This window comes from Gasterosteus aculeatus, chromosome 20 (assembly GCF_964276395.1).
Source record: "Gasterosteus aculeatus chromosome 20, fGasAcu3.hap1.1, whole genome shotgun sequence".
NCBI classification, from domain to species: domain Eukaryota; kingdom Metazoa; phylum Chordata; class Actinopteri; order Perciformes; family Gasterosteidae; genus Gasterosteus; species Gasterosteus aculeatus.
The window spans coordinates 10,193,626-10,220,642 of NC_135707.1; the positions used below are offsets into that span (position 1 = coordinate 10,193,626).

Consider the following 27,017-nt stretch of genomic DNA (forward strand, 5'->3'; position numbering starts at 1 on the left):
AAGGGATCGGCTAGAGACACAGAACATGATATTGATTGATTCATGCAGACCCGTCATAAATCACACGATAATCCAGGATACCTTTATCCTTTATTCCCTTATTCCTTTAGTCATTGAAGGCTCCTGAGCTGAAGGAGAAACTGCACGAGTCTGAGAAGCTCATTCAGGAGATGACTGTCACCTGGGAGGAGAAACTAAGAAAGACAGAGGAGATTGCCACTGTATGCTTAACCACCGTAAACACGCAAAACGTCAGTTCTAATTCCTATTTATACCTACGGTAACACTTGTTATTATCCACAGGAACGCCAGAAGCAGCTAGAGAGCATGGGCATCTCTCTGGAAACATCGGGGATTAAAGTGGGTGAAGACAAGTGTTTTCTGGTTAATCTCAATGCTGATCCTGCCCTCAATGAGCTACTGGTCTACTATCTGAAGGTAATGCAGTTTCTACATCGGGATGATGCAATACTGGCAATATAACGTTGAACGCACAGTACGCGCTACTATTGTCACCCAGCTGCCTGATGCGTTTTTTGCCATTAGCCCTTACTGTATGTCTTTAAACCTATTTGTGAGATAACAAAGTCTCTGTTGCGCCGTTAAATGCAAGTGTGAGGAATTTTCCAGTGTAAACTTAACAGTCTGTAGTTAATATAAGTGGTTCTATCAACCTGGGCGTGCTCCTCTTTGGTTTCAACCTAGGGAGTTTTAAACAAATACAAATAGTCAACCCAAAGATGCAGGCCACTTTTTTAATGGCACCACTTAACGCGTAGATTTGTAGACTATTGTACCACATTCACCGTGCACGGAGGCCCTGACACGCATCACATGTGGCGCAGTGATCCAGATGACGCTCGGAGAGCTGAGATTAATCTAGTGAGAGCAGGTCCGAGCTCTGCAGAGCGCTGAAGTGGAACAAGCAGTCGGTTCTTTGGACCTGTGAGAGCAGAGGCATGTGAGAAAGCAGCCTGTGCAGCGCCCTGAACAACAGGCCTTTGTCTGGGTTCTGCAGGCCAGCCCGGCGTATCAGTGTGGAATGACTATGGTAATGTGAAATGGGTTGGGCGCTGGTCCTCCAGAAGCCGGGATGTTTGTTTAACAACGGCCACCATGCAGTGAAAAGAGACGCAAGCCGTTTCCCTTTTTTACACTTTGAAGTTTGTTTTTCTAAAAAAAAAAGACAAAATTCTTAGGAAACAGCATTTTGTAGGTGATGTCCTCAGAGTTGTAGCAAGATGGTGGGTGTAATTACTCTCAGAGTGTCATTATATGTTTTCTGAATCCATCCTCCTCCTGTGAATAGGAGCACACGCGTGTGGGCGCCGACACTTCTCAGGACATCCAGCTCTTTGGGATCGGCATCCAGCCGAAGCACTGCGTCCTGGAGCTCTGCCCGGATGGTGATGTCACCCTGATGCCCGTAGGGAATGCCAGGTGAGCTGCTGCACAACTACCTACAACACACTCTTTATCTCTGCGTGTCTTTCTGTGGTCCCTCTCATCATGGATGGCTGGACCTCACTGTTTTCACATGACCTCACTGTACAGGAATCTATGATCTGAGCTCCGAGCCGTGTCTCGCTGCCACTACAGAGGAATTGTTTCTCCTCAATTAGTTTTCCCTGTTCAAAGATTAGGTTCATAATTCTCATAATGAGAGTTGAATTCCTCTTGTTTTCTACAGCACCTGTGTGAACGGCTCAATGATTGATTCTTTGGTGCACCTGTGGCATGGAGATCGTATCTTATGGGGGAACAATCACTTCTTCAGGTATAAATCGTTATCATGGCCAAATTCAAATGTGTGAAGAGTCACAAAATCAAAACACCACTGACTGGAAGTTGCTGCGCAGGATTAATCTGCCTGCACGAAAGCGGCGGGACCGTTTAAAGGAGCTGGACAGAGCTTCCCCGAGGGAGAGCTTTGTCGAGGCAGACGTGGAGACCGCCAGCGAGGCGTCTTCAGAACAGGACTACAGCTACGAGTTTGCTCAGATGGAGGTCATGATGAAGACTCTGGGGAACAACGGTATGATCATAATAATCTGTTGCTGCACTCTGCATGACATTTAAGGCTTTCAGGTCACTGCTTTACACAGTATTTATCACCTTCAGCTTGTTGCAATAGTCGGATGCTCTGTTTATCTCAGAATGGTCTGATGCTCTGCTGCAGTATCTCGTATTTTGAATATAAAAAAGATCTCTCTCTTTGTTAATTCCAACGCTCAACTGAACAATTTGTCAGCTGTTTGTTGCAGCCTGCAGGGACCTGGTTAAAAATGCTGTGCAGTTAATCTTTTTTTATTACACAATAATGTATTAGAGAATTAGTCTATGAATGTCAGATAATGGTTAGAATTGGCCTTCGAGCCTTTTTTTTTTACTGAAGAAGCTTTGTTTGGAACTGTCCCTGTTAATCCGGTATTCTCGTGTGGATGATGAAATGTTTTGTGTCTCGTGCTTTCTAGACCCCATGCAGAATGTGGTCCAGGTGCTGGAGAAGCAGTACCTCGAGGAGAAGCGTACGGCTCTGGAGGAGCAGAGAGTGATGTACGAACGAGAGCTGGAGTCGCTTCGGCAACAGCTGACTCCCGAAAAAACGCAGCAACACAAACGCAGCAGCAGCGAGCGCCTGGCCTTCCCAATGCACGCGGCACACGGCAAGCTGCGACTGTGGACCGAGGAGCGGTTAGTGGAATCTAGCCTGTGCAGGGCAAGAAGGCCCGAGATGTGACGTCATCTTCCTTGTTTTGTCTCACGTTTGACAGCCGCGTGAGATGTTCACCGTATTGACCTTTTAAATAAATCTAGTTAAACCTAGTTGCGATGTAAACTCAAGCAACTGTTTTGAGTTTATTAGATCGGTAACTGTCTTCTCAACTGTGTCTTTTTTTACACTAGCTGTTCCTGTAAATTAGGTGCCAGTTTAAATCCACACCCAGAATGAACAACAGGTGACATGAATGAATGATCTCTGTGTTCTGCTTGTCCGGGTCTTTGCGTTTCAGGGATGAGCTTTTTCGGCGGAGTCTTTCTCGACTCAGGGAGCAGGTTGTGAAAGCCAACACCTTGGTGCGAGAAGCCAACTTCTTGTCAGAGGAGATGAACAAACTGACGGACTATCAGGTCACCCTTCAGATTCCCGCCGCTAACCTCAGCGCTAACCGCAAGGTAGGCCTCTGAATACCCTGCTGTCACACATCACCTCCCCTAATTATGTCACGGCTGAATACCTGCTGAAATACAAGAAGGGTTGCAATCTGTTTTTTCACGTAGCGTGGAGCAATAGTGAGCGAGCCGGCCATTCAGGTACGGAGAAAGGGAAAGGGGACCCAGGTGTGGACCATTGAGAGGCTAGAAAACAAACTGGTGGATATGAGAGACCACTACAGGGACTGGAAGGAAGGCGCAGAGGAGATGGTAAGGAAAAAAGGAACATGCAAGAGGAAAAGATGGATTTACTGGATTATTCAGACGTTCTCTGTATGTTTTCAGTACAACAAGGCCAACAGTAAGCACTGTGATCCATTCTATGAGGCGCAAGAGAACCATAACCTGATAGGAGTGGCCAACATTTTTCTGGAGTGCCTTTTCCATGATGTCAAGCTGCAATATGCAGTCCCCATCATCAGCCAACAAGGAGAGGTAACGGCGCATTAACATAAAGAGATTAGTGCATAAATATGCATGAATATTATATACAGTACTGTAGTCATGTTGAAGCTTTTGACTTATTACATATTCTTATTGCAATGATTGTTTATCAACAATCCCACTGAATAAATATTTTGCGAGCAGACCAATGCTCATCTTACCATATCGCAGCAACATTCATATTGACGTATTTGGTAAAAAGATATTGTGTTATTTGATTTTGCCCGTATTGAAGCGGCCTACCGATTTTTTTTTTAATGGGATATATACGAGTCCTGGGGACATGATGTCTCCTTGGCCTGTGTGTACAGGTGGCAGGCAGGTTGCACATTGAGCTGATGCGAGTCAGTGGAGTCGTACCAGAGCGCCTGTCTGGGGGAGACGACTCGTCAGAGAACTCCAGTGAGAGTAGCTGCTATGAGGTGATGGACACCAACGGGGACATCGTCCACATAGCCAAGAGGCTTACATGCAGGGTAAGTCTAAACAAAAATGGGAGGGTTTTTTTAAATGCCATGGGATTGTTTAGCTTATTTTTATTTGCAACAGCATTTAATGAAGAGACATTTCTCTAAGATGAGCCCGTGTCTTTGCTGCAGGTGCGGATCAGGGAGGCCACAGGTTTGCCAATCAACCTGTCCAACTTTGTCTTTTGTCAATACACCTTCTGGGAGAACGGTGAGCCCACTGTGGCTCCTCCCATGGTCAGCCCAGATTTACCTTCCCCTCGAAGCCCAGATGCCCAGTTTACGGTCCAGTTTGATCACTGCAAGGTACATTAAAGGGCCTACTTGTCCCATCTAAAGGATGCTAACGCCTTACCCGAGGCATTCACAATTGTATTTCCTTTTTAACTTTTAAAAATTGTTTTTGGAGTTAACTCTGTTACAAACCTCTCTTTCTCCATCTGCAGGACTACATCGTGCATGTGACGGATGAGTTTTTGGAGTTCATATCAGATGGAGCATTGGCCATAGAAGTGTGGGGTCACCGCTGTGCCGGGAACGGACGGTCGCTCTGGGAGTTGGACGCACTGGAGGCTAAGACCCAGACGCTCCGGGACAGGTACATGCATCACATGTCCCACTCAGACGTTTGAACTGTGTCAGACACACACACACACACACACACACACACACACACACACACACACACACACTGACAATTCTCACCTAGCCTCTCTTGGCTTTTGCTTTTTGTAGGTGGAGTGAGGTGTCTCGCAGAATCGAGCTGGGGACGTCCATCCAAGAGCTGAACGAACAGGGAGAGTACTCATCGGTGGAGCTGCTCCCTGGCAAAGACATCAGCACCGGAGGTGTCTTCCAACTCCGACAGGTCAGATGAAGACCATGAGCAAGTGTCCCCTTGAGATTAAACAGGTTGCCCTAGATCAAAAACACACTTTAAGACTCACTGTGGATAACTATAATAAGTAATAACTCGTTTCTTTAACATACCATTAGAATAGTTGGAGTGTTTCTGTGTGGAGTCTGCATGTTCTCCCCGTGTCTGCGTGGGTTCTCTCCGGGTTCTCCGGCTTCCTCCCACAGTCCAAAGACATGCTTTGGGGATCAGGTTAATTGGCGACTTTAAATTGCCCGTAGATGTGTGAGTGTGAATGGTTGTCTGTCTCTGTGTAGCCCTGCGATTGGCTGGCGACCAATCCAGGATGTACCCTGTCTATCGCCCGAAGTTGGCTGGGATGGACTCCAGCCCCCCCGCGACCCTGTGTGCAGGATAAGCGGTTTGAAAATGGATGGATGGATAGAATAGTTGGTTTGTGGCTCAGTGGTAGAGCGAGTCGTCCTTCAATCAGAGTTTCAACTGCAGTGTGTGGCTGCGTCGAATGAATGATGCCATGTAGTGTTAAAGCCCTTTGAGTGAACAGAAGGCTAGAAAAGAAAATACAGACCATTTGCTGTTTGAGCTGGTTAAGAGACTTCAAGCAGAGGATGACATTTTCACAAATTATGCACGTCATGTGGCACCGTCAGGCATAGTGACAGTTTGAGCAAATGCGACAAAAAGTCATTTTTATTAAAGTTAATAACTGAAGCTTCATCGGGATGGTGGGTAATTATGTTACTATTAACTTTCTTGTACATGTCGTACTTTGAGGTGCAGCGCTGACAGCGGCATTCTGATGATTCTGACGGCATTTGTACAAGCAGGGTCACTCTAGGAGGCTGCAGGTTTGTGTGAAGCCGGTCCAGAACTCAGGGACTCTGCCTCTGCTGGTGGAGGCGTTGGTGTCCGTCTCTATCGGCTGTGTGTCTGCTCGCTCCACCAAACTACAGAGACCACTCGATAGCTACCAGGTATGTGGAACACACACACGCACACACACATTTTATATAATCATGTGCAACTTAGACTACAAACCTACTGTATTCAAAATGATAGGATGATGATTTGTACGTCATTTCCATTCTGTGTTTGGGAACGGTGTGCTTGCGCCGTGCCAGTGTTATACAATATTATGCCGAGTTACCCAAATTAGTCCATCTCTGGTTTCGTGCCTTGAGTGGGTTATCTGGTAGCTGGCGGTGAGGCCACGGAATGCACAAACTCATTAGTTGCCCAGTCTGTTCTGTTAACATCCACTGATGTGCGCTGATGTAGAAGGGAAGCCTTTTCTCTTTTTTGCCACATTCAGAATCATTTTACTGTGTTCTCTCCTGCCAGAAAGAGGAGGAAGACGATATGGATAGTTATCAGGTACCCTTTCAAGTCCTCCTCCTCCTGCTGCTGCTGTCCCTGTAGCTCACTGTGCAGCCTGAAGGAAACCAAAGTGTTTGCGACTAGGCCTGTTGCTGAGGGCATGTGAGGCAGGAGCCACAGGGCTGTGCCAACTACATTAATGCTTTGTTAAAAAGCAGCTGCACATGTGGACGATTATTGGTGCCATAATTATCAGTCATACCAACCAATTATTCTTTGGCGGCCCTCTATGCAAAACACAGTTCCACCCATTGGCTGAGCTCCCGGCCAGTAGTCTTTCTGCCAGGGACTGTCCCGCGTTCTTTTTTGCCTTCCCCATCAGGTTGCTGCACACTAATGCTGCTATTTGCCTCTTGCTACTGAAGTGCTGCCGGAATAATAAACCCCGCTGAAAAATTGCATGACTGCTTGATTTACAGTACTTTGCATGGTGGAAGCGTGCTGTCGTCAGAACAAGCGGAATGAGTTCTCTCTAAGGTGTTTTGGTTATCGTGGACATTGCGGTTCCCTCACAGAGTAATCTGCTGTACTTTTAAGTGTGAATGCATGTGTGTGAGTTGCAAAGGGGTCAAAAGGAGGTCTTACGTGTTTGTAATGATTTGACCATAAATGTTTTCTCACAAAAAAGACACTGTGGGACTTAAATTAGCTTAAATAAGCTTTCACTTGGCTTAGTGGGTTTATAAAGGAGCAGTTATGGTTCTACGTCAGACAGATCATCACCCTCGTGCACGTGCACCCTCACCTTGCCCTGATAACACAACACTGAGCCCTGGAGCACATCCACGCCTCGCAGAGCCAGCTGGCTCTGAATGTAGTCTCTGCCTGTTTCCAGGAGGAAGATCTCAACTGTGTCAGAGAGCGCTGGTCCGAGGCGCTGATCAAACGTCGGGAGTACCTCGATGAACAAATCAAGAAAATCATCAACAAACAAGGTGAGTCGTTGGCCTTGTGCTACAGCCATCACTTCCCTGGACCCGAGCCGGACCGCTTCTGCTTTTGTCCACGTGCTGGGATGACACCTTGCTCCTCGTTGATGTGTTCAGAGAAGTCGGAGGAGGATATTGAGCGTGAGGCTCGGCTGGTGGAGCAGTGGGTGGGTCTGACTGAAGAGAGGAACGCTGTGCTGGTACCGGCATCTGGCAGTGGCATCCCCGGAGCGCCCGCCGACTGGTAAAACACTAACGGTCACGTGTCAGACTCAATTCATTTGAAGCCCTTTTTTCAAGGTTAATCACACTCAACACCTTATAGGACCCCACCTGCAGGAGTGGAAGCTCACATCCCCGTTCTCTTCCTTGATTTAAATGGTAAATCAGACCGATCCTTTATATCAACCGATATCTCACCGATATCTGCTTTGAGGCCTGAACGAGTACTAACTGTCTTTAATGCCATCAGCGGATAATCTGACAGTAAATGAGCAGCTGACAGGCCCTCGTGCTGCCGGCCTTAACTCTATTCTGCCCAAGGAGCATGGGAGCCAGTTCTTCTATCTGCCCATCATCAGGCACAGTGATGAGGAGGTAATGTGGAAGAAATGTGTTGGATTTTCTAGGCAATTACAAATGGCACAGATTCCTTCTCTGTAGGAAGTTGTGGATCCGCGTTAACAAAACACAACTCTTCCAATTCGCCAGGTGTCGGCGGTTTGCTCTTGGGACTCGTCCATCCACGATTCCGTGCACCTCAACCGCATAACATCTCCCAACGAACGCATTTATCTGATCATCAAAGCCACTGTGCAGCTCAGCCACCCTGCCTCCATGGAGCTGGTACTCCGCAAGAGGATCGCTGTCAACATCTACAACAAACAGGTCGATTCAAGAGGGATGAGATTTAATAAGAGGGGCTCACTTCACGGAAGAGGCGGTTGTTCGCTGCAATGGATTTTGTTTTGATGATCAATATAGGTTCATTTTGTTTTACAGAGTTTCACTCAGAGTCTCAAGAGAAGAATGTCCTTAAAGAACGCTCTTTATTCCTGCGGTGTGACTTATGAGATTGTTTCCAACATACCAAAGGTACAACTCGTTCATTCTACCTCTGTGTCTGACAACGGCTGCTTTCAGAACATAACACAGATAAATAACCAGTTCGGCGCCTGTTGTCTGTTTCTTCCCTTTCCTCCCCAGGCCTCAGAGGAGCCAGAGGAAAGGGAAACCTTGGCTCTCATGGCAGCTCGTGCAGATAGTGAGCAGACGCAGGATGGAGAAACCTACATAGAGAAGTACACACGGGGAGTTCTGGAAGTGGAGAACATCCTTAGCCTGGAGAGGCTACGACAGGTATTTTACACAGTAGCACACTGGCATGCTTAAACGGGAACAATCTGATTTGTTTGGCATGTACATTACATGTCATACAGCTGACGCTTTTATCCAAAGCGACTTACAATAAGTGCATTCAACCATAGGGTGCAAACTCAGAAGAACAAGAAACAAGAAAGTGCAATTTCCTTAAATAAACCAATTTACAACTTGCTATAGATAAGTGCCGTTATAAGTACAATTTAAGTGCTACAATTTGTTAGTCTTTAGTGGAGGTAGAGTCTGAAGAGGTGTGTCTTTAGTTTGCGGCAGAAGATGTGGAGGCTCTCTGCGGTCCTGGTGTCCTCAGAGAGCTCGTTCCACCATGTCGGAGCAAGGACAGCAAAGAGTTGTGATCTAGTCGAGTGTTTTGCTCTCAGTGAGGGAGGGACGAGTAGTTTTACAGATGCAGAGCGGAGAGTGCGGGTTGGGATGTAGGGTTTGACCATGTCCTGGATGTAAGCTGGACCCGATCCATTCACAGCATGGTACGTGAGCACCAATGTTTTGAACTGGATGCGGGCGGCCACCGGTAGCCAGTGAAGAGAGCGGAGGAGTGGAGTAGTGTGGGAGAATTTCAGAAGGTTAAAGACCAGTCGAGCTGCTGCATTCTGGATGAGCTGCAGAGGTGGAATGGCGGTAGCAGGGAGACCTGCCAGGAGGCAGTTGCAGTAGTCCAGGCGGGAGATGACAAGAGCCTGAATCAGTACCTGCGCTGCCTTCTGAGTGATAAGGGGACGTATTCTCCTGATGTTGTAGAGAGTATCTACAGGATCATGTTGTCGCAGTGATGCGAGTCAGGGAGAGTTGGCTGTCGATTGTGACGCTGAGGTTTCTAGCGGTTAAAGTGGCCGTTAGCACGGAGTTGCCAAAGTTGATCGTCAGGTCCTGGGTCGGAGAGTCTTTTCCTGGAAAGAGAAGTAGTTCAGTCTTGTCGGGGTTGATTTTCAGATGGTGGGCAGACATCCACTGAGAGATGTCAGTAAAAGATGTTTTTCTTTTGTTCCAAAAGGCTGTCACTGTGAAGGAAGCGCTCACAACCAAGGGACGACACCTGAGAAGAAGTATCAGCACACCAAATGTACAGCATGTAATGAATGCATTACTCACCGCACTGCCCACAGAACCATATGGATTCCTTGTTATTCGGTGTGCTGATAACATGACGTCTCTTGCTCTTCAGTCTTCGTGTAGTAAAACAGACCTGACCGGCTGTGAGGATGAAGACTGCAAGGTGAGTCAGGTGCATCTTAACATGTTTATCACAAAAATGTTACAAATAAAATGAACTTGTATTGGCTGCAATACTCTTGTCAGAATGCATAGACCATCATCTCAGAGCCAAATGTCATTGGCCCTTTCTTAATAAAAACACATAAAGATCATTCATCCTCATAAGCCCTGAGCTTGTAGACGTTTTATGTCTTTTTGTTACTTTTTCTTTACGTAACTTCCCAATTTACCCCTTATGTATTGCTGTCTAGGGCTACTGTGATTTTAATGACGGCGCCGACTGCAATCCCCCAGAGGCCTTGCTTTGCACCACACCCATCAAAGGCAGGGAGAACCCAGGTAAAATGCAGAAACGCTGCAGCGGTTGTGTCGTTCCTTGACTTGTGGTCGACACTTTTTTCCGTTTCGCTGACATATATCTGGGTTACGCAGGTTTGATTCTGGAGAACCCCACGTTTTTCAACTCCAGCCCCTTCAAAGTCCTCTCCCCTCAGCCCCCTAAGTTCCTCAAGTGCCTGCTGCCTGTTAAAGAGGAGAACAAGGTGAAGAAGGTCCTGGAGGCCCGGCCGCTGCTGGGACAAGAGGTAACCAATCAAATCCATCTTTTTTCCAGAGGGGAGTATTCACGCTTTTTGCTGTGTTGTTTTTGCAAAACCGTTTTGCTGAAAACATTTTTCACCCCATTTCACATCATATCAAGTTACATTTCGTTACATTTCGCGATGAACTCACTGACATTGATAACAATAACTAATTGCCCAAAGCTGCCTGGTGCTTTGATTGTGAAAATGGCAGACGACCACATCTACTGAAATGTCCCTTGATTGAAATGAGTCACAGGAGCATGTCTTCAACTGGGGGGGGGGGGGGGGGGGCACAAAAGTCTCACGTCGGACTTGTATATGTTTATCGTAATAGTTTGTGGCCTTTTCAACCATTCAAACTAACCGTACATAATTATTTTTCATCCGTGCTTGAAGTGGACTCAAAGAGGCGGGGGTAGACTACGAATCAGTCCATGTGAGGGACGCTTTAGCTTAGAGGCAAAGGTCTCTAGCAAACATCCAATAGTTCAGTTAGTAGCAGGATTATACTGTATGTATAGAGCTGAGTTTTCTATGTAAAATATGAGAAAACAAGCATCCAGAGCCTAATAAATATATATCATAACAAGTCGTGACCCAGTAAAAAGTAACGTTGCTCACACCAAGGACGCTTCAAGCACTGTTTTTTGTGAAATATCAAACTGCATGGTACTAACTGTGTAACTGGCCTGCCCAGCTCCATGCATGCTGTGCGTGTGTGTGTGTGTGTGTGTGAAGTGTTGTTCTGACCCATCCGCAGAGCATGCGCTCATGTGTGGACAGCCCTGCACTGCTCCCCCCTCCCTGCCCCTGGCGTCGGCCCAGGGCAGGCAGCGAGGGCCACTGCAAGCCTTCCACCTCCACCACTCCCACCAGCAGACAGCTCAGCCACACACTACCACACACTGCTGTAAGTGCTACACACACCAGCTCACACTGCCACATGGGGGTTATTGTAGGAGTCACACAAACACACATCCTCCCCGCGGCACACTGGCGTGACACAAGCTCGCACTGCTGAAAGCATCGCACTTTGCATGTTCAACTTTCCTCTGTGCTAGTGACGGTTCATGGGAAGTGCTGAAAATTGTAGGAAGAAATAAAAAGGTACATATCTGATATATCGGATTTTATTATTTTTATTTTCTTAGCACAAATCAAAGTTTATCACGTTTTTAGTTTTTCTAGTCTCCTACAGTATTCTTGATGAAACCCCTCCCACAACATTCAATTGGAGACGCTTAACTCGTGCCAACCTTCGTCGAGCAAAGTGAATGTCAGCATAATATTGTACAAGCATATTTTATAACTCTCTAAACCCAAACAGCACCAGTACCTTGAGACCAGTTTTTTATTTTGTGTTATTAGTGGTTTCTGTAGTGTTTAAAAAGTGGTAACATAGTCCTGCGCGACCTCACATTGCATGTTTCACCTTCAGCAGCGTGTCAGCTCACACATGAGGACAATGGTACAGAAGCAAACACCTAACAGCATCGTTCAGAAAACATGACACATCATTCATACTACGTTCATGTGCCATTATCACATTTTTCATTCACAAAACAATGCTCTTTATACGTGCAAATGGCCCACACACGCATTGTCTGACATAATGTCTTGATTGGGATGTTTCTTTTGTCCTGCTGCCCTCGGTTTGATCTCCAGGATTCTGATGAGGAGGAGGCGTGCGTGGGCATGACTCTGAATCTGGACCAGTGTCCTCGGGACAACAGCCGCTTCCCGCCTTACATCCCAGAGGACTTTGCAAACTTTGAGACCTACAACGCCAGTCTGGAGAACCACGAAGGGCTTTCGCCCTCCCGGTGTGAGTCGAAGGGAAGCCGGTGTGGCGACGGGACCGGAGAGCGGGAGGTGCCCCGCAGCCCCACAGCCAGCAGTTGCACCAGTGGCTACTTTTCAAACAGCGCCTCCAACGCGACGCTGTCCGACATGCCTTTCAGTGCCAGTGAGAGCTCCGACCACCTCAGCTGCACCTCCAGAGACCCCAGCGACCCTGCCGCAAGAGGCTGCACGCAAACCAAAAGTGCTTCTGTGGACCGCAGGGACGAGCAGCAGACGTGCCCCGTGCCGCACAACTGTGTTCCCAGCGCCAACCAGGAGTTCACTGACTTTAAAGGGGCAGAGGACAGTATCGGAGACAGCGATTTAGAGCATTTTACAGGTGGATGGGAGCACGAGGGTTTGGACAGAGGAACACGTGGCACCGGCAATCACAGCTCCTCCGACGCCTCCGGTGTTATCGACGCATCCGTGGACAACGCAGGGTGTGTTTGTGTAGCTGTGTCCCGCCCCGACTCCCCCGTAGTGCGCCCTTCAGTCAGAGCCCCAGTATCTGCGCCTGACAAAGCAGCGGCTCCATCCACAGCGGCACCAACCGCAGTTGCACGTTTACCTGCAGCCCCGAGTCAGCGAGCGGGAGGAGAACCTCCGATCGAGGAGCCGGCCCAGGGAGATCTGCCCGACGGGAGTCCCTGTCCCAGCCCCAACCCCGGCAGCACAGAGCCGTCAGGAGATTCCAGCGGAGAGGAGAGCACCCCTGTGGCTCAGCTTCCTGACTGGATGGCACCAGGGGAGCAGGTGTGGGTGGGGAAAAGGAGAGGCACAGTCTACTACGTCGGAGGGGTGGAGTTTGCAAAGGGGATCTGGATCGGCGTAAAGCTTGACATGGCAGTGGGTAAGTCGACTTTCTGTTAGTGGAGACTGTTCTCGGGACGTTTGCATGCAATATTCTTCTTTTTTTTACTCCTGTTGTATAAGAAGTCCAACATGTCTTATAGTATAACGGTTTTACAATTATTCTACACATCCGTAACGATTGATCTCCCTGCAGGTAAGCACAACGGGACTGTCCAGGGCAGAGTTTACTTCCGCTGCCCCCCCGGGCACGGCGTGTTTGTGAAGCCGTCTCGTCTCAACAGAGGGCCGCCCTGCAAGGACACAGAACCCCAGACTCTGATCAGATAGGACCCAGCGAAGGGACACGTTTCCTGGGAGACGGCCTGAGGGTCGTGGTCAGATCCGGTGCCTCTGGGTGCACCGCAGGCTGACTTAAGCATGGCTCCTCTCCTCGCGATGAAGATGCTGATGTATTTTGTGGGCGTGTCTGCTCTCCTAAAGCCTATATGACCTCTTCATTTAATGAAGGTATATCCTAATTAGTGTCCACTGAAGATTCACTATGCACATATATGAGTTTCCTATATGGGGATATTTTTGATAGAGAACTTAAATATGACCCAAATACATTTTCCTACATTGGTTTCTGAACGTTATAAATAATATTTTTGTAAGACAATGCATCCTTTGAGGCTCATGGCGAGTACTCTGGGATATGAAAGTTAAGAATGTACTACTGTTTATACACGTTGATATTTACGTCAATATAATCTGTCAGGGGTAACCAAAGAACTACGGTTCCATGTCTGCTGTTATCAGTCGTAGGTTATTTTTGTAGTGCGCGTATGTGTGGATTTAAACACTATATATCTGTGTCCAAGTAAAGCTTAGTGCCATATCTCTAGGAGTGATGCCACATACCCTGAAAAGAGGACAAATCGGCTAAAGCCGCGTTGCTTTCAGCGTGTGACTGAAGTTGTGTCGTGTTAAATTATCCTGTTGAAGTACTGTAACACTGTGGAGGAAATAATCCCCATCCAGCATGAGACTGTTGCTGTTTGATTGCTTGCACTGGAATGGATTCTTTGAGAGTCTGCCGACTGTCTTCCATATTGGACTGATGAGATGTTTTCTAACATAAGTGGCTGAGGGACGCCTGTGTCATCGTTTGCAAAAGGGCAGTACAGCAGCTGGGCTTTGTTCGAGGCCTGTTTCCACAAAGGCCGGCACATAAAGGCTCCAGACTGCTCCGTGAACTCCATAACAAGTTCCCTGAGTTTTAAACTAACCGCATGCACCTGAAACCTGTGTATTATGACGCTGGGGGGGGGATTCAAAATGCCACCCAGTTTTGCTGACTGACTGAATATCTTTTTGTATTTAAGCTGATATATATAACAGAACATTTAACAAGGTACTCAGTAACACATTTTATTAAAAGAAGGATTGAATGAATGGGTGATTGACACTATCCGGCGGAGTAAACATAGTTTAGTTATGAAGAAGAGCTGTCCTATCTACTTATATTTCTACGCAAGTGGTGAACTGTGGAACCGACGAGTTATATACGGGAGCTGTAATTTCAAGAAGATGAAACAAACCCAGGACCTTACCTTAATGAAGAGAACAAAGCTGCTCTCCCTCATAAGGAGTTGTAAATTGAAATGTATTTGAACATAGTATTTACACTATAATAATGTACAGAATTGTATTTATATGGTATCACAAAATGTTTTAATTGGTACAAAATGTTCCAGAATAGAACATTTACAATCAGTGAACTGTGTTGACTTCCTTTTTATCATTCAAGCTGTTTGCATATTTTAATGGTGTCTCACCGACACATAACTAATTACTCTCAATCTAAATTCAATATTATTAATTCATAATAATTTCTCATGTCTCATGCTGTGAGTTGTATCCTGAAGTCCTTTCAAAGTTTGGTGTGATTGTGCACGACTCAACGGTTTTATGTCTTTTCTTGGGGTGCAGCAGTTTCAAGAAATCCATAATATGCTGTGCGCTCTAAAGGGACTTTATATACATTTGTCGTTTCTAAAGTGTACGGAGAGTAAATAGCTGATGGATTTTACTGTTACAGAAATGTTATCTGCATGAGAATTCTCAAAAAACAACTATTTTAAAAAGAAGGTAAAAATATCCCCTCTTAGATATCGGTATATGTGGAGTCTCCGGCTCCCGGCTAAGTTTATGGTCTCCTTGAACTAATTGTCCTCTTTGTGCCCGATGTAAAGGTCAGCAACACAGCCATGTAAACAAAACATAAATAATTCCGGCTGCCCCATGCATGAGAAGTGACACTAAATATACCGTTATTATTCTTGACCACTATTAGTACTGGCTGTCAAATACAAAATGCATGGTTGCCTCATAATAGGGACAGTTGTGCACATGATGTCAGATTGGAGTCAACTTAATCATAGTGCCCTCATGGGGTCAACTGGTGTATTTTTTTTTTTTTCAAAACATGTGCTACATTACAAAAATGAACATTAATGAGAGAGCAGCAGGATCTACAGATATACTGCTGCTATGCTTGGACTTTGGGCCGAGGTTTTGTCCATGTGAGTTATGTAAAGGTATCGTATTCTCTTACATTGGACCAATTTTAGATCAACACATAAGGTTTCAGAATTTTAACAGAACAATATTCCTGTTTTTGCAACATTATTTAGACCCCTGTGTTGCACAGGATCAACTCGTTTTTAACTGGTCAGGGGCTTGTACTTATGCACTTATGAGTTCCCTTCATTTAGTCCAAATGAGAAACTTACATACGTTTCCAACCTGTGGAAGAAAGGCTTTTACACTGAATGGTAAAAATAAAGTAGCCCCCACATACCTGACAACACCAATACATCTAGTTTCAAGTGGTAAACGTCTTCCACCAGTTTGCTTTGACCAGTATCCCTTTTCTCTGTCATCGCAACCAACTTTATTTAGAAAATGGAGGAGTTTCTGTCTTCACTCCGGTGTGCACAGCGCGTCCATTGGCGCTGTCTTAGCAGCTGTGCGCCAGTAGGCCGCCCGCACACAAGGGTGGAGGTCTGGATCTGGGTGGAGTTTAAGAAGGCTATCTGTGACACACACTGACAACTGGGAAACCTCCCGCACCAAACTAACAGGTGTCCTCCTCCTTCAGAGCCACTGCGGTCACATCTCCGGGGGGGCCGCCTGTCCACGACGCACAGTCTCCGTTCCAACCGACCCGAACGCTGCGCTTTGCTTCATCTCACTCACTTCGAAAAGGGAAAATCGCTTTAAACCCCCAGCTAAAAAAAAAAGAAAGAAAAAATGATGCACTCGGCACAGAAAGACACCACGTTCACCAAGATCTTTGTGGGAGGTCTTCCTTATCACACAACGGACTCAAGTCTCAGGAAATACTTCGAGGTGTTTGGAGACATCGAGGAGGCGGTGGTCATCACCGATCGGCAGACGGGGAAATCCAGAGGTTATGGATTTGTAAGTAAAATATATCTCCTACTCGTAGTTTGCTTCTTGTTTGCTTGCACACGTGCATGGATACGGTCCATTGATCCAGCGTCGGCACCCGTAGGCAAGACGGATCGAAGCAGCTTCCAACCCTGCGGCGACCGCCCGGTTAGAAATAGGAAAACGAACCGGTGGAATATGAGCCCACTGCTTCAGCTGGGCCGTGAAAACCAAATAGTCCACGATTTGTAGGTGACACCTTTATCCTTGTGGCCACCCATGAGGTCAGCTGAAAGATGTGCCGTTTCCTTCAGGTGACCATGGGAGACCGGGGCTCTGCCGACCGGGCCTGCAAGGACCCCAACCCCATAATAGATGGCCGGAAAGCCAATGTGAACCTGGCCTATCTGGGGGCCAAGCCCAGGGTCATACAGCCAGGTGAGGGACTGGACTACAGCTTTGTTTCCCAACTTCAAGATAATCAAGGTGGCATTCAAAGACAGTATTTTCCTCTCATTGTTTTCAGTCGTTTGTAAGGTTGCCAATCGCCGTTGTGTTTTTCAAATTAAAATATAACGACTGTCTTTTCGTTGTAGGATTTGCATTCGGCATGCCTCAGATCCATCCAGCTTTCATCCAAAGGCCTTACGGGTATGTCATGCTGCAGAAATTACAATATGATGGTCTGAAAGTAAGGAAATCTCCAATTGTCTTTTAGTATTTTTTTGGTTGTTGTTGTAAAAATGTAACTTTGCTTCCACCTATTACATCCTGAATGAGGACGTGTGAGTGTGAATGTGTGCTTCTCATCTTGGTGTTGACTGTGAAGGAAGTAAACATTTGTCCCCAGCCAATACAGGACTTGACTTCATGTTGTCTTATCTCTCTCTGATCTGACAGGGTCGGTAACGGTTAAAATAGCTGATGAAGGGACATGATGATTTGAGGAATAGCTGAGTCTGCATTGGGCAGAGCGCTAAAGTGTTACCTGTATACTCTGACATACACAAACGAACAGAAATGGTGACTAGATGCATGGAAGTCTTCTGTTTTCTTTCCCGGTTTTACATAGTACATAGATTGGTGTGTGCCTTGTTTTCAGTATGATGTGGTGTTCAGCTTAACTGTGTGCTGATTTCTACTTGCACTGGGGGAAGATGGTGGGTGCAGGAGGGTTTTTTTGTGCAGACGTTTGTGAGTTTTGATAGGGTGATCTGCGACGTGGCGTTGCCTCTCTTCTGTTTTTCCATTATGCTTCTAGCCTGTGGTTTTTCATTTTCCCAGTTTCTTCTTAACATCACGTTGATTGTGTTTTGTTGTGAAAGGGGGAGGAGGGGGAGGCGACAATCATTCGAAGAGTGTTCACTTCAAAATCCATCCCCCGCAACACAACAAACACTGGCTTGCATGTGGGAGTTTTTTTTTCCTCTGTTTTCTTACCCATTATGCTGTGTTTTTCTTTTCTTTTATTAACCCATTGCTTTCACTTGAAGCTTATATTATACACGGCACTGAGTACAGATTTTTCTTTTGTATTTCTCCCACCATTCCAGCGTTTTTTTTATGACCACGCAAACACGGATACTGTTATCAGCACGTGAAATAACAGGAGAAAATGTTTAATTGCCCCCATCTGGTAGTAATTAGCACCGCTTAAATTATTTAATGCAATTTAAATGAATAGGTCAAAACTTCAAACAATGCTGGGTCACCGTGTTAAAACAATTTTTAGATCCCAAGTAACTTTTGCCGTGATCACGGAGTCATTATTTTACCTTTTGCAATGGACTCAAATGTCGACTGCCTTTTTAGAGGGTGGAGACGGAGATCTTAGTGGTTCTCTCGGGCAGCAGCTGTTGGCTCCAGTGATCTACACGGCCTCTCAAATTCAGATGGAAAATGGGAGTCACTCAGCAGCGCTGTTAATAATGGATGGCACAGACCGGGCTGCTCGGCCGTGGACAACAGGTGGGCCCGAGCCGCGTTGCCCGTGAAGTCTTTTGGTCACGTGCTGGGGATTACCCATGTGTCCCGGCGATTTACAAAGCGCCTTTATTTAGCGCTCGACGTGCAGTACCCAAAAATGTTCCTCCCTTCTCGTTCACTGGAGATGGTTTAAGTCAGCTGTGCCCTTTTAGTTCTTGAACCGTTAACACCAATACAAGGTCGTATCTCAAACAAGGGGAACCGGCGTGTTGGTTCCTGTCTTGTCTCGGTGAAAACTAATACATGTTATTTTCATATTTCGCACGTTTAAAACCAGATCAGCATTTGCCGTGATCATTATGCAGCTGTGCTACAAATGGAGCGCCGCGTTTTGAGGTGAATTCAGAAACGTCACTGAGGCAGTAGAGCGTCCATGGCGGCCATGACGGTCTATGAGTGCCCTGCCATGTGTTACTGAAGGAGAAGATCAGTCTGTCCTTTGGAGATGACAAGGGGAGCAAAAATAGCATGCTTCCAGCCCCCCTTGTCAGTCAAGTTGGTGTGTGTATGCTTGTGTGGGGGTGTATGTCTGTAAGAGGGGGGAGGGGGAGTTTGTCCACGGCCAGATATAACGGTTTCACACCTGCTCCTCAGTATATTTGCACAGGGTGACTTTAACACAACTTTAAAGTGGGGGACATATTTACCCAGACACCCAGCCTCGTATTCAATCTGTCTATATACAGAATATTCCTCTAACGGAGAGCTCCCTTTTTATCTAAAATTTCACCTTCTAAAAAGAACAAAATGTATTTATTTTTTAATTATATGAGCACAGCAGGGCCTCAGAAGAAGCTAATGCAACTTGCACCCACTAGATTACATGGCATAGTTTATCATTAATTCAGCAGCTGCATTGCAGTTTATTCTACACTAGGATCTATTAACATGTGTGGGCATGCCTGTATGTGTGGTGTTGGTGTGAGATTATTTGGATAGAAAAGTGTCCATTTCTCATGATATGTTGTGGTGTTGTGCGATAAGCTCGCATTTTGGTCATATACCATTTTCAGTGGGACATTGGGTGCTGGGCTGTGTCTTCTTGTTATGCCTCATCGAGTTTCAGGATCAGGTGCTTTTTGAAATTAAAAGCCGCGCTTGTGTTTCTTTTGTGGTTTTGCTGCTTCCTTAACTTTTACATTTCTAGGTGGGGGGGGGGGGGGGGTCAGTTGTTAATGAATGGATTTGCTGTGTTCTGAGGACTTGATGTTTTTGAGGCGCCTGCTTTTCAGTTTTTCCAGAATTTGGTTACAGCCTAGGAAGGAAGGAAGACTGTGACTCTGCTTTGACCCTGTGTGCCTGTGTGTTTGTGTCCCACAGAGTCCCTGCCCACTACGTCTACCCTCAGGCCTTTGTCCAACCCAGCATGATGATCCCGCATGTACAACCTTCTGCTGCTACGGCAACAGCTGCTGCTGCCACTTCCCCATACCTTGACTATACCGGCGCGGCGTATGCCCAGTACTCCGCAGCTGCCACCGCTGCCGCCGCCGCCGCTGCTGCATATGAGCAGTATCCATACGCAGCCTCACCAGCACCGACAAGCTACATGACTACAGCAGGGTACGGATACGCTGTCCAGCAGCCACTCGCCGCTGCTGCCACCCCGGGAGCTGCCGCTGCCGCTGCCGCATTCAGCCAGTACCAACCTCAGCAGCTCCAGACAGACCGCATGCAGTAGAGGAATAAAGAATACATTTGAGGAGGAAAGCGGAGGAGGTCACGAAGTTATTGAGGAGGAAGGTCGCAAAGTTTTTGAGGGGGAAGGTCGCAGTTTTCTGAAAGTTTTAGCTTAGCAGTCCTTCTACCAAAGAGCCTGAAGAAAACCAGCAATAATGTAGAGAAAAGTGAGGGATTGATGTATATTTTATTCATGTCGTATCAGTATTTTGTCACTGTTGAACGTGTGTGAATATTTAATATTTATTCAGCAGGAAAATATTTAATGAAGTACACTCAACAATTGCTGAATTTTGTATATATGTTGCAGTGGAATTTGTATGCAATTTCCAAGTGCATTTACGTCTTATGATCAGGTTTCTTCCCAAAACTAACTGAAACACTTGCATACATACAAGAACAAGTTTGTTAGGTCATTATGCATTATGTGTTTCATAGTTTGAAACCGACAAAAGTTTGGAAATGCTATGCACACGTTGATATAGAAGTTAGGATTCTCTTTTTTTTTTTTTTAAATAATCGTTTGGAGTGAGATAGATTAGACATTGTCAACTAGTTTCCATTAGAATGTATTTTCATAATAGTTTGTCAGACAAAATGTCAGCTTAAGCTGGTAAAAGCACTCTCTTTTCTTCTCCTTAAATTGCACCTCAAGTAAACTCAGCATAAGGGAAGAAACATTGTTGAATGTGAATCTTTCATTTTGACAGAACGTTTCATAATGTGCCTTTTTAAAATGATGCTATTTATGTATTTATTTTGGAGCCTCAAAGTAATAAACCCTTTATTTTGTGTTGGTATGAAGCCTACGACAGAACCTGTCCACATCTGCAGTTGCATTATCATCAAAAGCATGTGATGGATGTTTGAAGTCGGGTCAACAAAGTGATACACTGTATAAAGAACAAAAGATGAGTGGAAAAGTAGCATTAACTCCAATGCATTTACTGTTGATCTGATGTTGTCTCAAATAGATTCTTGATTCTTAAATGTCCCTTTTTATACTTGACTGGTTTGATAAAGGACAGCCTGAGAACTGTTAACTTTTTTATTAGACATTAAATGTTTTCTAATGCAAGGACATCGCCTGTTTCCCCTTGCACTTGGTAATGCATGTCTGATGAATAGTGCAAACATTTATTTTGTGAAATAAAAGGAAATTTACCTTCAACTCTTGGATTCTGTGAAAGTCCTGTTTTGCTCCCAGCCCATCATTTCTGGGAGGGAAATCTTGTTCTCAGTTGTGGCAAAGAATATTTAACAGTGTTTAGTTGGTGTGCTGTTTGTTGGAGTAGGGCAGTAAAGATTAGTCATTAGTCACCTTTTAGTACATAGATATCATTATTTAGTCATACAATCTGTTGCACTTTTATTCTCTTTCAGAAAGAAATAGTCAAATCTTTACAAATTCCAAATCAAATGGGCAAGATATGCATCTGGCAAGTGTGATAACTCATTTTTAGGTAATTGATGTCAAAGATGTAGTACATTTCTCTATTTGAATTTAAAATCAGCTTGTGTGGTTATGTTTTCAATATTTCTAGGGTCTACATATTTGATGAATTCTGTTCAAAAAGTATTGATACAGCGCTTCATTGTCTCTTTTGGTTTAGCCGACTCAAGCAAACGGGCCTATGGTTGATTGAGATCACACAGTACATTTCCTGTTTTGTTCGACCATAAAAAATCCTTCACTACAAACACAATAATCATTAGACAAAAAAAAATGAAGGCGGTTTTGTGTCATTCTCCTAGTGCCCTCTTGGGAAATTTCACCATAGCTGTGGTACCCTCCTGACACCTGCTGGTTTACGCCAGAAACTTGTCATTACCAAGCATTAGGAGGCCGAGCCATTATGGAAGACATTTTTACTTGTGTAAAAGTAGCAATACCACTACAGAAATAAGTAAAAGTCATGGATTTTACTTAGACAAAAGTATGTAGTAATATAATTATAATACACATACTTTAATGCAAAGTGACCTATTTAACACAGTAAATATTATGGAAATAAAATTGTTGATAAATTCAAATATATACATTATGGGCTATATTTTGTATAAATAACATAAATCCTAGAAATAAGCCGTTTCTAAGCTGTCGTGTAAACGTAGTGGGGTAAAAAAAAGGCTGCATTATTTTTCAATGAAGCATAAAGTTGCATAAAATCATTGAAGAAAAGCATAACAAATGCGCATGAGCACACTCATGTAGTTTTCACCATCGTCTCTGAGGTGTTTTCCTTCTTGTGGTATGTTCTTTGTGTCTTCACTTCACTTCACGCATTTCGTCACCGACTCTGTTCTGTGCTGCATTCACGTTGAATCGCAATGATGGTATCTGACGCTTCAATTGGTAAAAAGCGCTCATGTTAACAGCGGTGTCGTAAATAGGAGTAAACTATCCGAAACCAGGGTAAACATGTCTGTCTTTTAACAGCTAATGCACGCTCATTGTAATTAGACCAACATTAAATGGAGTACACCCAACTTGTATAGTTCTATCCCACTTGGCTCCCAACCATCTCTGAAGTGCCCTGAACGCGACATGCGCATCGTGGGGGCGGAGAGGTACCACCATCAGTTTACGGGAAGTGAACGCCAACATATCCAAGTGAGAGAGCATCTACCGAATAAATACTACGAATTATTTTCGAGGGGTTGTTTTGAGATATAAACGTTGACTGCGAACGATGTAAGTAGTTTTAAAAAGAACAAACCATTATAACTTTGTTGCCTTTCAATTTTCCAGCCGAATCTCTTCCGTTATTGTTTGGGGAAAGAACATGGCCGTCTTGTGTTGCGTTGAACGGTGGGGTTTTTTAGGTGTCAGTTATCCCTGTAGCCACCCACCTTTTTATCAACCGTGTATATGTGTAACGTATGATAAAATACTTTGTTGTAATAATAAATACATTGTGGCCTAGCGTAACGATGCATTAAGGACACGGGGAGAAACTCCATAGCAAATCGGAAAATGTATTTGTGACGTTATTAAACATGGACTCAAAACATTTTGTTTAAACTTAAAATCAGCGACGGTGTTGGTGGTGAAGCACACCGGTTGCACAGCGCATGTAAATAGTTGTTTGAATTAAGATGTCAAGGATTATAAATTATGATCTATACCGGAAGAGACCAGCGTCATGTGACGTCAGTGACGTGACCGCGTCTTCCGCTGTGGACCTCAACAATCTGAGCTTTGCGTCAACCATTACAATGTTTTCAAACAGTGCTCTCTATCTTTAACTGAATGTTCTTTCCCTTCGATTTCTTTTATTTTATTTTATAATTCTCCACCCATCACAAAAACCCGACACATCAGCGGGTCTGTGCTCCCGATCTAAGCCAGAGATGACCACCGAGAAGACGTCATACGAAGGGGTCCCCTCTCCCCCCTCGTTTCCCGGGAAAACGGTGTTTCCTGTCTCGTTTGACGGGGATATGCCGGGCATGTACGGGGCTCCTGCTCCTAGTGGTTTCCTTGCCCCTGGTGGTCCACACTCCGGTGATGCTTTTGCTGCTCCTGGAGCTTTCCCTCCTCCTGGTGGAGTCTACCCTGCCCCTGGTGGTCTACACTCCGGTGATGCTTTTGCTGCTCCTGGAGGTTTCCCTGCTCCTGGTGGTTTCCTTGCCCCTGGTGGTCTACACTCAGGTGATGGTTTTGCTGCACCTGGTGGTTTCCCTGCTCCTGGAGGTTTCCCTCCTCCTGCTGGTTTCCTGGCCCCTGGTGGTCTACACTCCGGTGATGGTTTTGCTGCTCCTGGTGGTCTACCTGCTGGTGGTGGTTTCCCTGCTCCTGGGGGTCTGCCTGCTGCCGCTGGTGGTTTCCCCGCTCCCGGTGGTCTCCCTTTCCCCCCACCGACTGCTTTCGGGCCAGGTGTTCCTGGAGCTTTCGGAACGGGCAACCCCTCCACGGCACCATATTCCCAACCAGGCAAAGGATTCAATGACAACTTCAGTGGTTCGTATGTCTTACATTGTTGCACATACACGTATATCTGTAATTGTAATGATACATGAGTAACGTAATTTTAACCATTCTGGTTGGTACCGCTGCAGATGGAGTTTACCACAGCGAGGAGCCACCACCCTTTCACGAGAATCAAGACTTTGATTTTGGATTAGATAACAAGAGCATACGAAGAGCCTTTATTCGAAAAGTAAGCAGCTAATATGGCACTACGGCCGGGAGTATGAGGCCACCGCTCGCTTTGTTGCATGTCTTTCGGCATTATTATTAGCTACTGTGGTATTATGCTACTGTGGTATTTATTTATTCCTTCTTATCAATGCAATTAAATACTTTATTTTAGTTTTACTTGCTGTCAAAAAAAAAAAAAAAACTCAAAACATAACCTCTGTTTTGTAATGCATAATTTACTTTGATAACGTTTGAAAAAAACATTTTTTTTAAATTAGAAAATATGGTCTGTTACCTGCTGCCTAATAATCCCCTCTTTCCCTTTAGGTATTCTTGGTGCTTACTGCTCAGCTGATGGTGACATTCGCCTTTGTGGCTGTTTTCACCTTCGTGGACCAAGTCAAGGCGTTTGTCCTGGTGAACACCTGGACCTACTTCTTGTCATATGCCGTATTCTTTGTGTCAGTTTGTGTGATCAGCTGCTGCGGAAGCTTTCGTCGAAGACATCCGTGGAACCTTGTTGCGTTAGTAAGTGTGCTCCGATTTTTTCTAAGTAAAAGATGGATAAAGGATGAGGTACAGACCAGATGTACACGTTAGCTTCTCTGCACGATGTATATGCAAGCCTTCGGATTCAAGAATTATCATACAACTTTCTTGTAAAGACATTTTTCAAATTTTTGTTGTTTAAAAATATATGATAGGAATGATGAATTCAATGTGGTACAGTGAAAGATGACACTTTGCTTTTTCAAAGCTTTTATTTTTCAACTGTAAAGCTTTTAGCCTATAGTTAATAGACCTATACCTATTCTTAAAGGTTTACAAGAATTATATTCAGAATCTAGTAAAGACAAAATTCCATTTCCTACTTATGCCATGAAACTGAGCTCCACTAAAACAACCAAGATGCTGATGTATTGTGTTTCTTGCTTTCAGTCAATCCTGACTCTCAGCATGTCCTACATGGTGGGCATGATCGCCAGCTTCCATGACACTGACTCCGTTGTCATGGCAGTGGGTATCACAGCAGTTGTGTGCTTCACAGTGGTTGTCTTCTCTCTGCAGGTTTGTATCTGTCTATCTATTCTTATTTTTATTTAGCTTATTTTATCATTGCACTGCTGCTGTTTTTCTCTGTTGCTGTTTCCAATTCAGCTTGTTTTACAGAGAGCTTTTATCCAATCAGATTCAGCCCCTCTGTCGGTCCTCTAGATAGCTTTGCAGAAAAGTGTACGGTGATGATATTGCTGATTGCCAAAGTCTTTAGCGAATCAGATCTTTAGTTTGACATGGTGGAGTATTCTTTGACTGGCAGGTTTGTCTGCATTAAGGTACAATGCAGCATTATTGTGCGCTGTGATCGATCACTTTAAATGTTAGGATTCTGTGAAAATGAGGTGTTTACACAAAACAAATAATTACCTGTAACTGTGGCGTCACAATGAGATATTTAGTAAGACGGCACATAAGGCCCAGGTGGGAAATGCATGGCCCGCCACTGATGTAATGTAAATTGCTCATGCTAAAGTGAGCGGAACGTTTTTCTTTGCTTCCTCCAACAGACCAAATACGACTTCACTTCCTGTTACGGGGTGCTTTTCGTCTGTTTAATTGTCCTGATCGTCTTCGGCATCCTCTGCATCTTCATCCGTAACAGGATTCTTCACATTGTGTATGGTGGACTGGGAGCTTTGCTCTTCACCTGCGTAAGTAATCGAGTTGCCCTTTTGAACGCATCATAACACCGCTCACAGCATTGAGCCATTTAATAAAAGTTACAACAACTATCTTACTTTCCAAAGGCTATGTCTCACTAATCTGGAAATTTAACAAAACACTTAAATAAGCCTCCTTTTCATTGTGAGGGCTGAATAACATTAAGGGGTGTTTCTGGAATGACACCCGTTGGTCATCATTTGTCAGTCACAATACTCATTTTAATAAAAAAGACAAATACTTATACTAGTTCTGTTGTGAATGTCTTCTATTTTACAGTTCCTGGCGGTGGACACACAGCTCCTGCTTGGAAACAAGGAACTGTCCCTGAGTCCAGAAGAATATGTGTTTGCAGCTCTCCACCTGTACACCGACATCATCAACATCTTTCTCTACATTCTTGCCATCATTGGAAGAGCAAGGGGGGGCTAAGCAGGAGGAGAAAGTGGTAGAAATCATGAAGGGAAGTTTATTTTCATTTTGCCTTGTAGTGTGCATTGATCACAGTTCGTGAATATTTGGCTTCAACAGTGTAAAGGTTTTTAAAAAATATATATACTGTCTATGTTGTGGTGTGTGGGTTTATTAAAGTTTTATCAGGTGTTTGACGTGTTGTACAATAAGTTATCTTTTAATTTAGAAAACATGCCATATGATAAGACATTTTTCCAGAGCTTTCAACTGTATCACACATTCTTTATTAGTAGGAGACATGGACGTTAGTTTCATCCATTGCCCTTTTAGGACTTCCTGGCTAGCTGGGACACCTTGGCACTTGGTTTGGAATCATTGTAGGAAACTACTATTTTTCAATTTTTAGATCAAGATTTGCGTTTCCAGTTTAACATTCAAGCCAGCAAGGGGAATTTAAAAAATCCAAAGAGCCCT

At 44.9% G+C, this 27,017-nt stretch overlaps 3 protein-coding genes across 13 annotated transcripts in view; all 3 read left to right on the forward strand.

The window, feature by feature from the left end:
* The window catches only part of kif13a (kinesin family member 13A), a 32,225-nt gene extending 17,300 nt beyond the window's left edge, over positions 1-14,925 (forward strand). The window contains exons 12-40 of one of the 9 annotated variants that reach the window (XR_013453790.1): positions 111-221; positions 304-438; positions 1,310-1,440; positions 1,691-1,777; positions 1,860-2,035; positions 2,475-2,694; positions 3,015-3,177; positions 3,283-3,426; positions 3,502-3,651; positions 3,972-4,136; positions 4,260-4,433; positions 4,574-4,725; positions 4,863-4,995; positions 5,832-5,978; positions 6,346-6,378; positions 7,217-7,316; positions 7,428-7,554; positions 7,636-7,691; positions 7,783-7,907; positions 8,022-8,198; positions 8,313-8,405; positions 8,517-8,669; positions 9,703-9,780; positions 9,874-9,924; positions 10,175-10,262; positions 10,356-10,507; positions 11,246-11,417; positions 12,173-13,202; positions 13,359-14,925. Coding sequence is in view for 8 of the 9 variants with exons in the window: in XM_040164259.2 (XP_040020193.2) it covers positions 111-221; positions 304-438; positions 1,310-1,440; positions 1,691-1,777; positions 1,860-2,035; positions 2,475-2,694; positions 3,015-3,177; positions 3,283-3,426; positions 3,502-3,651; positions 3,972-4,136; positions 4,260-4,433; positions 4,574-4,725; positions 4,863-4,995; positions 5,832-5,978; positions 6,346-6,378; positions 7,217-7,316; positions 7,428-7,554; positions 7,636-7,691; positions 7,783-7,907; positions 8,022-8,198; positions 8,313-8,405; positions 8,517-8,669; positions 9,703-9,780; positions 9,874-9,924; positions 10,175-10,262; positions 10,356-10,507; positions 11,268-11,417; positions 12,173-13,202; positions 13,359-13,492 (4,635 nt within the window). In the remaining variant the exon portion in view is untranslated. The remainder of the gene's footprint in view (positions 1-110; positions 222-303; positions 439-1,309; positions 1,441-1,690; positions 1,778-1,859; positions 2,036-2,474; positions 2,695-3,014; positions 3,178-3,282; positions 3,427-3,501; positions 3,652-3,971; positions 4,137-4,259; positions 4,434-4,573; positions 4,726-4,862; positions 4,996-5,831; positions 5,979-6,345; positions 6,379-7,216; positions 7,317-7,427; positions 7,555-7,635; positions 7,692-7,782; positions 7,908-8,021; positions 8,199-8,312; positions 8,406-8,516; positions 8,670-9,702; positions 9,781-9,873; positions 9,925-10,174; positions 10,263-10,355; positions 10,508-11,245; positions 11,418-12,172; positions 13,203-13,358) is intronic. The other 8 variants (XM_040164259.2, XM_040164260.2, XM_040164262.2 and 5 more) reach the window with 8 other exon arrangements.
* A 1,214-nt stretch (positions 14,926-16,139) lies between these two features.
* On the forward strand, positions 16,140-21,437 carry rbm24b (RNA binding motif protein 24b). 2 transcript variants are annotated; one of them, XM_040164263.2, is made up of 4 exons: positions 16,140-16,630; positions 16,915-17,086; positions 17,197-17,251; positions 19,907-21,437. In XM_040164263.2, exons 1-4 carry the CDS (start codon positions 16,460-16,462, stop codon positions 20,265-20,267), a joined length of 759 nt encoding a protein of 252 aa, XP_040020197.1. In that variant the 5' UTR covers positions 16,140-16,459; the 3' UTR covers positions 20,268-21,437. The 2 variants fall into 2 exon arrangements, with proteins under 2 accessions (XP_040020197.1, XP_040020198.1); XM_040164264.2 differs by having other exon boundaries at positions 16,197-16,630; positions 16,915-17,038.
* A 1,143-nt stretch (positions 21,438-22,580) lies between these two features.
* grinab (glutamate receptor, ionotropic, N-methyl D-aspartate-associated protein 1b (glutamate binding)) lies at positions 22,581-26,737 on the forward strand. Of its 2 annotated transcripts, none has more exons than XM_040164544.2 (7): positions 22,581-22,880; positions 23,592-24,230; positions 24,329-24,429; positions 24,738-24,938; positions 25,350-25,478; positions 25,976-26,119; positions 26,409-26,737. In XM_040164544.2, the coding sequence occupies exons 2-7, from the start codon at positions 23,621-23,623 to the stop codon at positions 26,559-26,561; spliced, it is 1,338 nt and encodes a 445-aa protein (XP_040020478.2). In that variant the 5' UTR covers positions 22,581-22,880; positions 23,592-23,620; the 3' UTR covers positions 26,562-26,737. The 2 variants fall into 2 exon arrangements, with proteins under 2 accessions (XP_040020478.2, XP_040020477.2); XM_040164543.2 differs by having other exon boundaries at positions 22,690-22,961.
* The last annotated feature ends 280 nt before the right edge of the window (positions 26,738-27,017 follow it).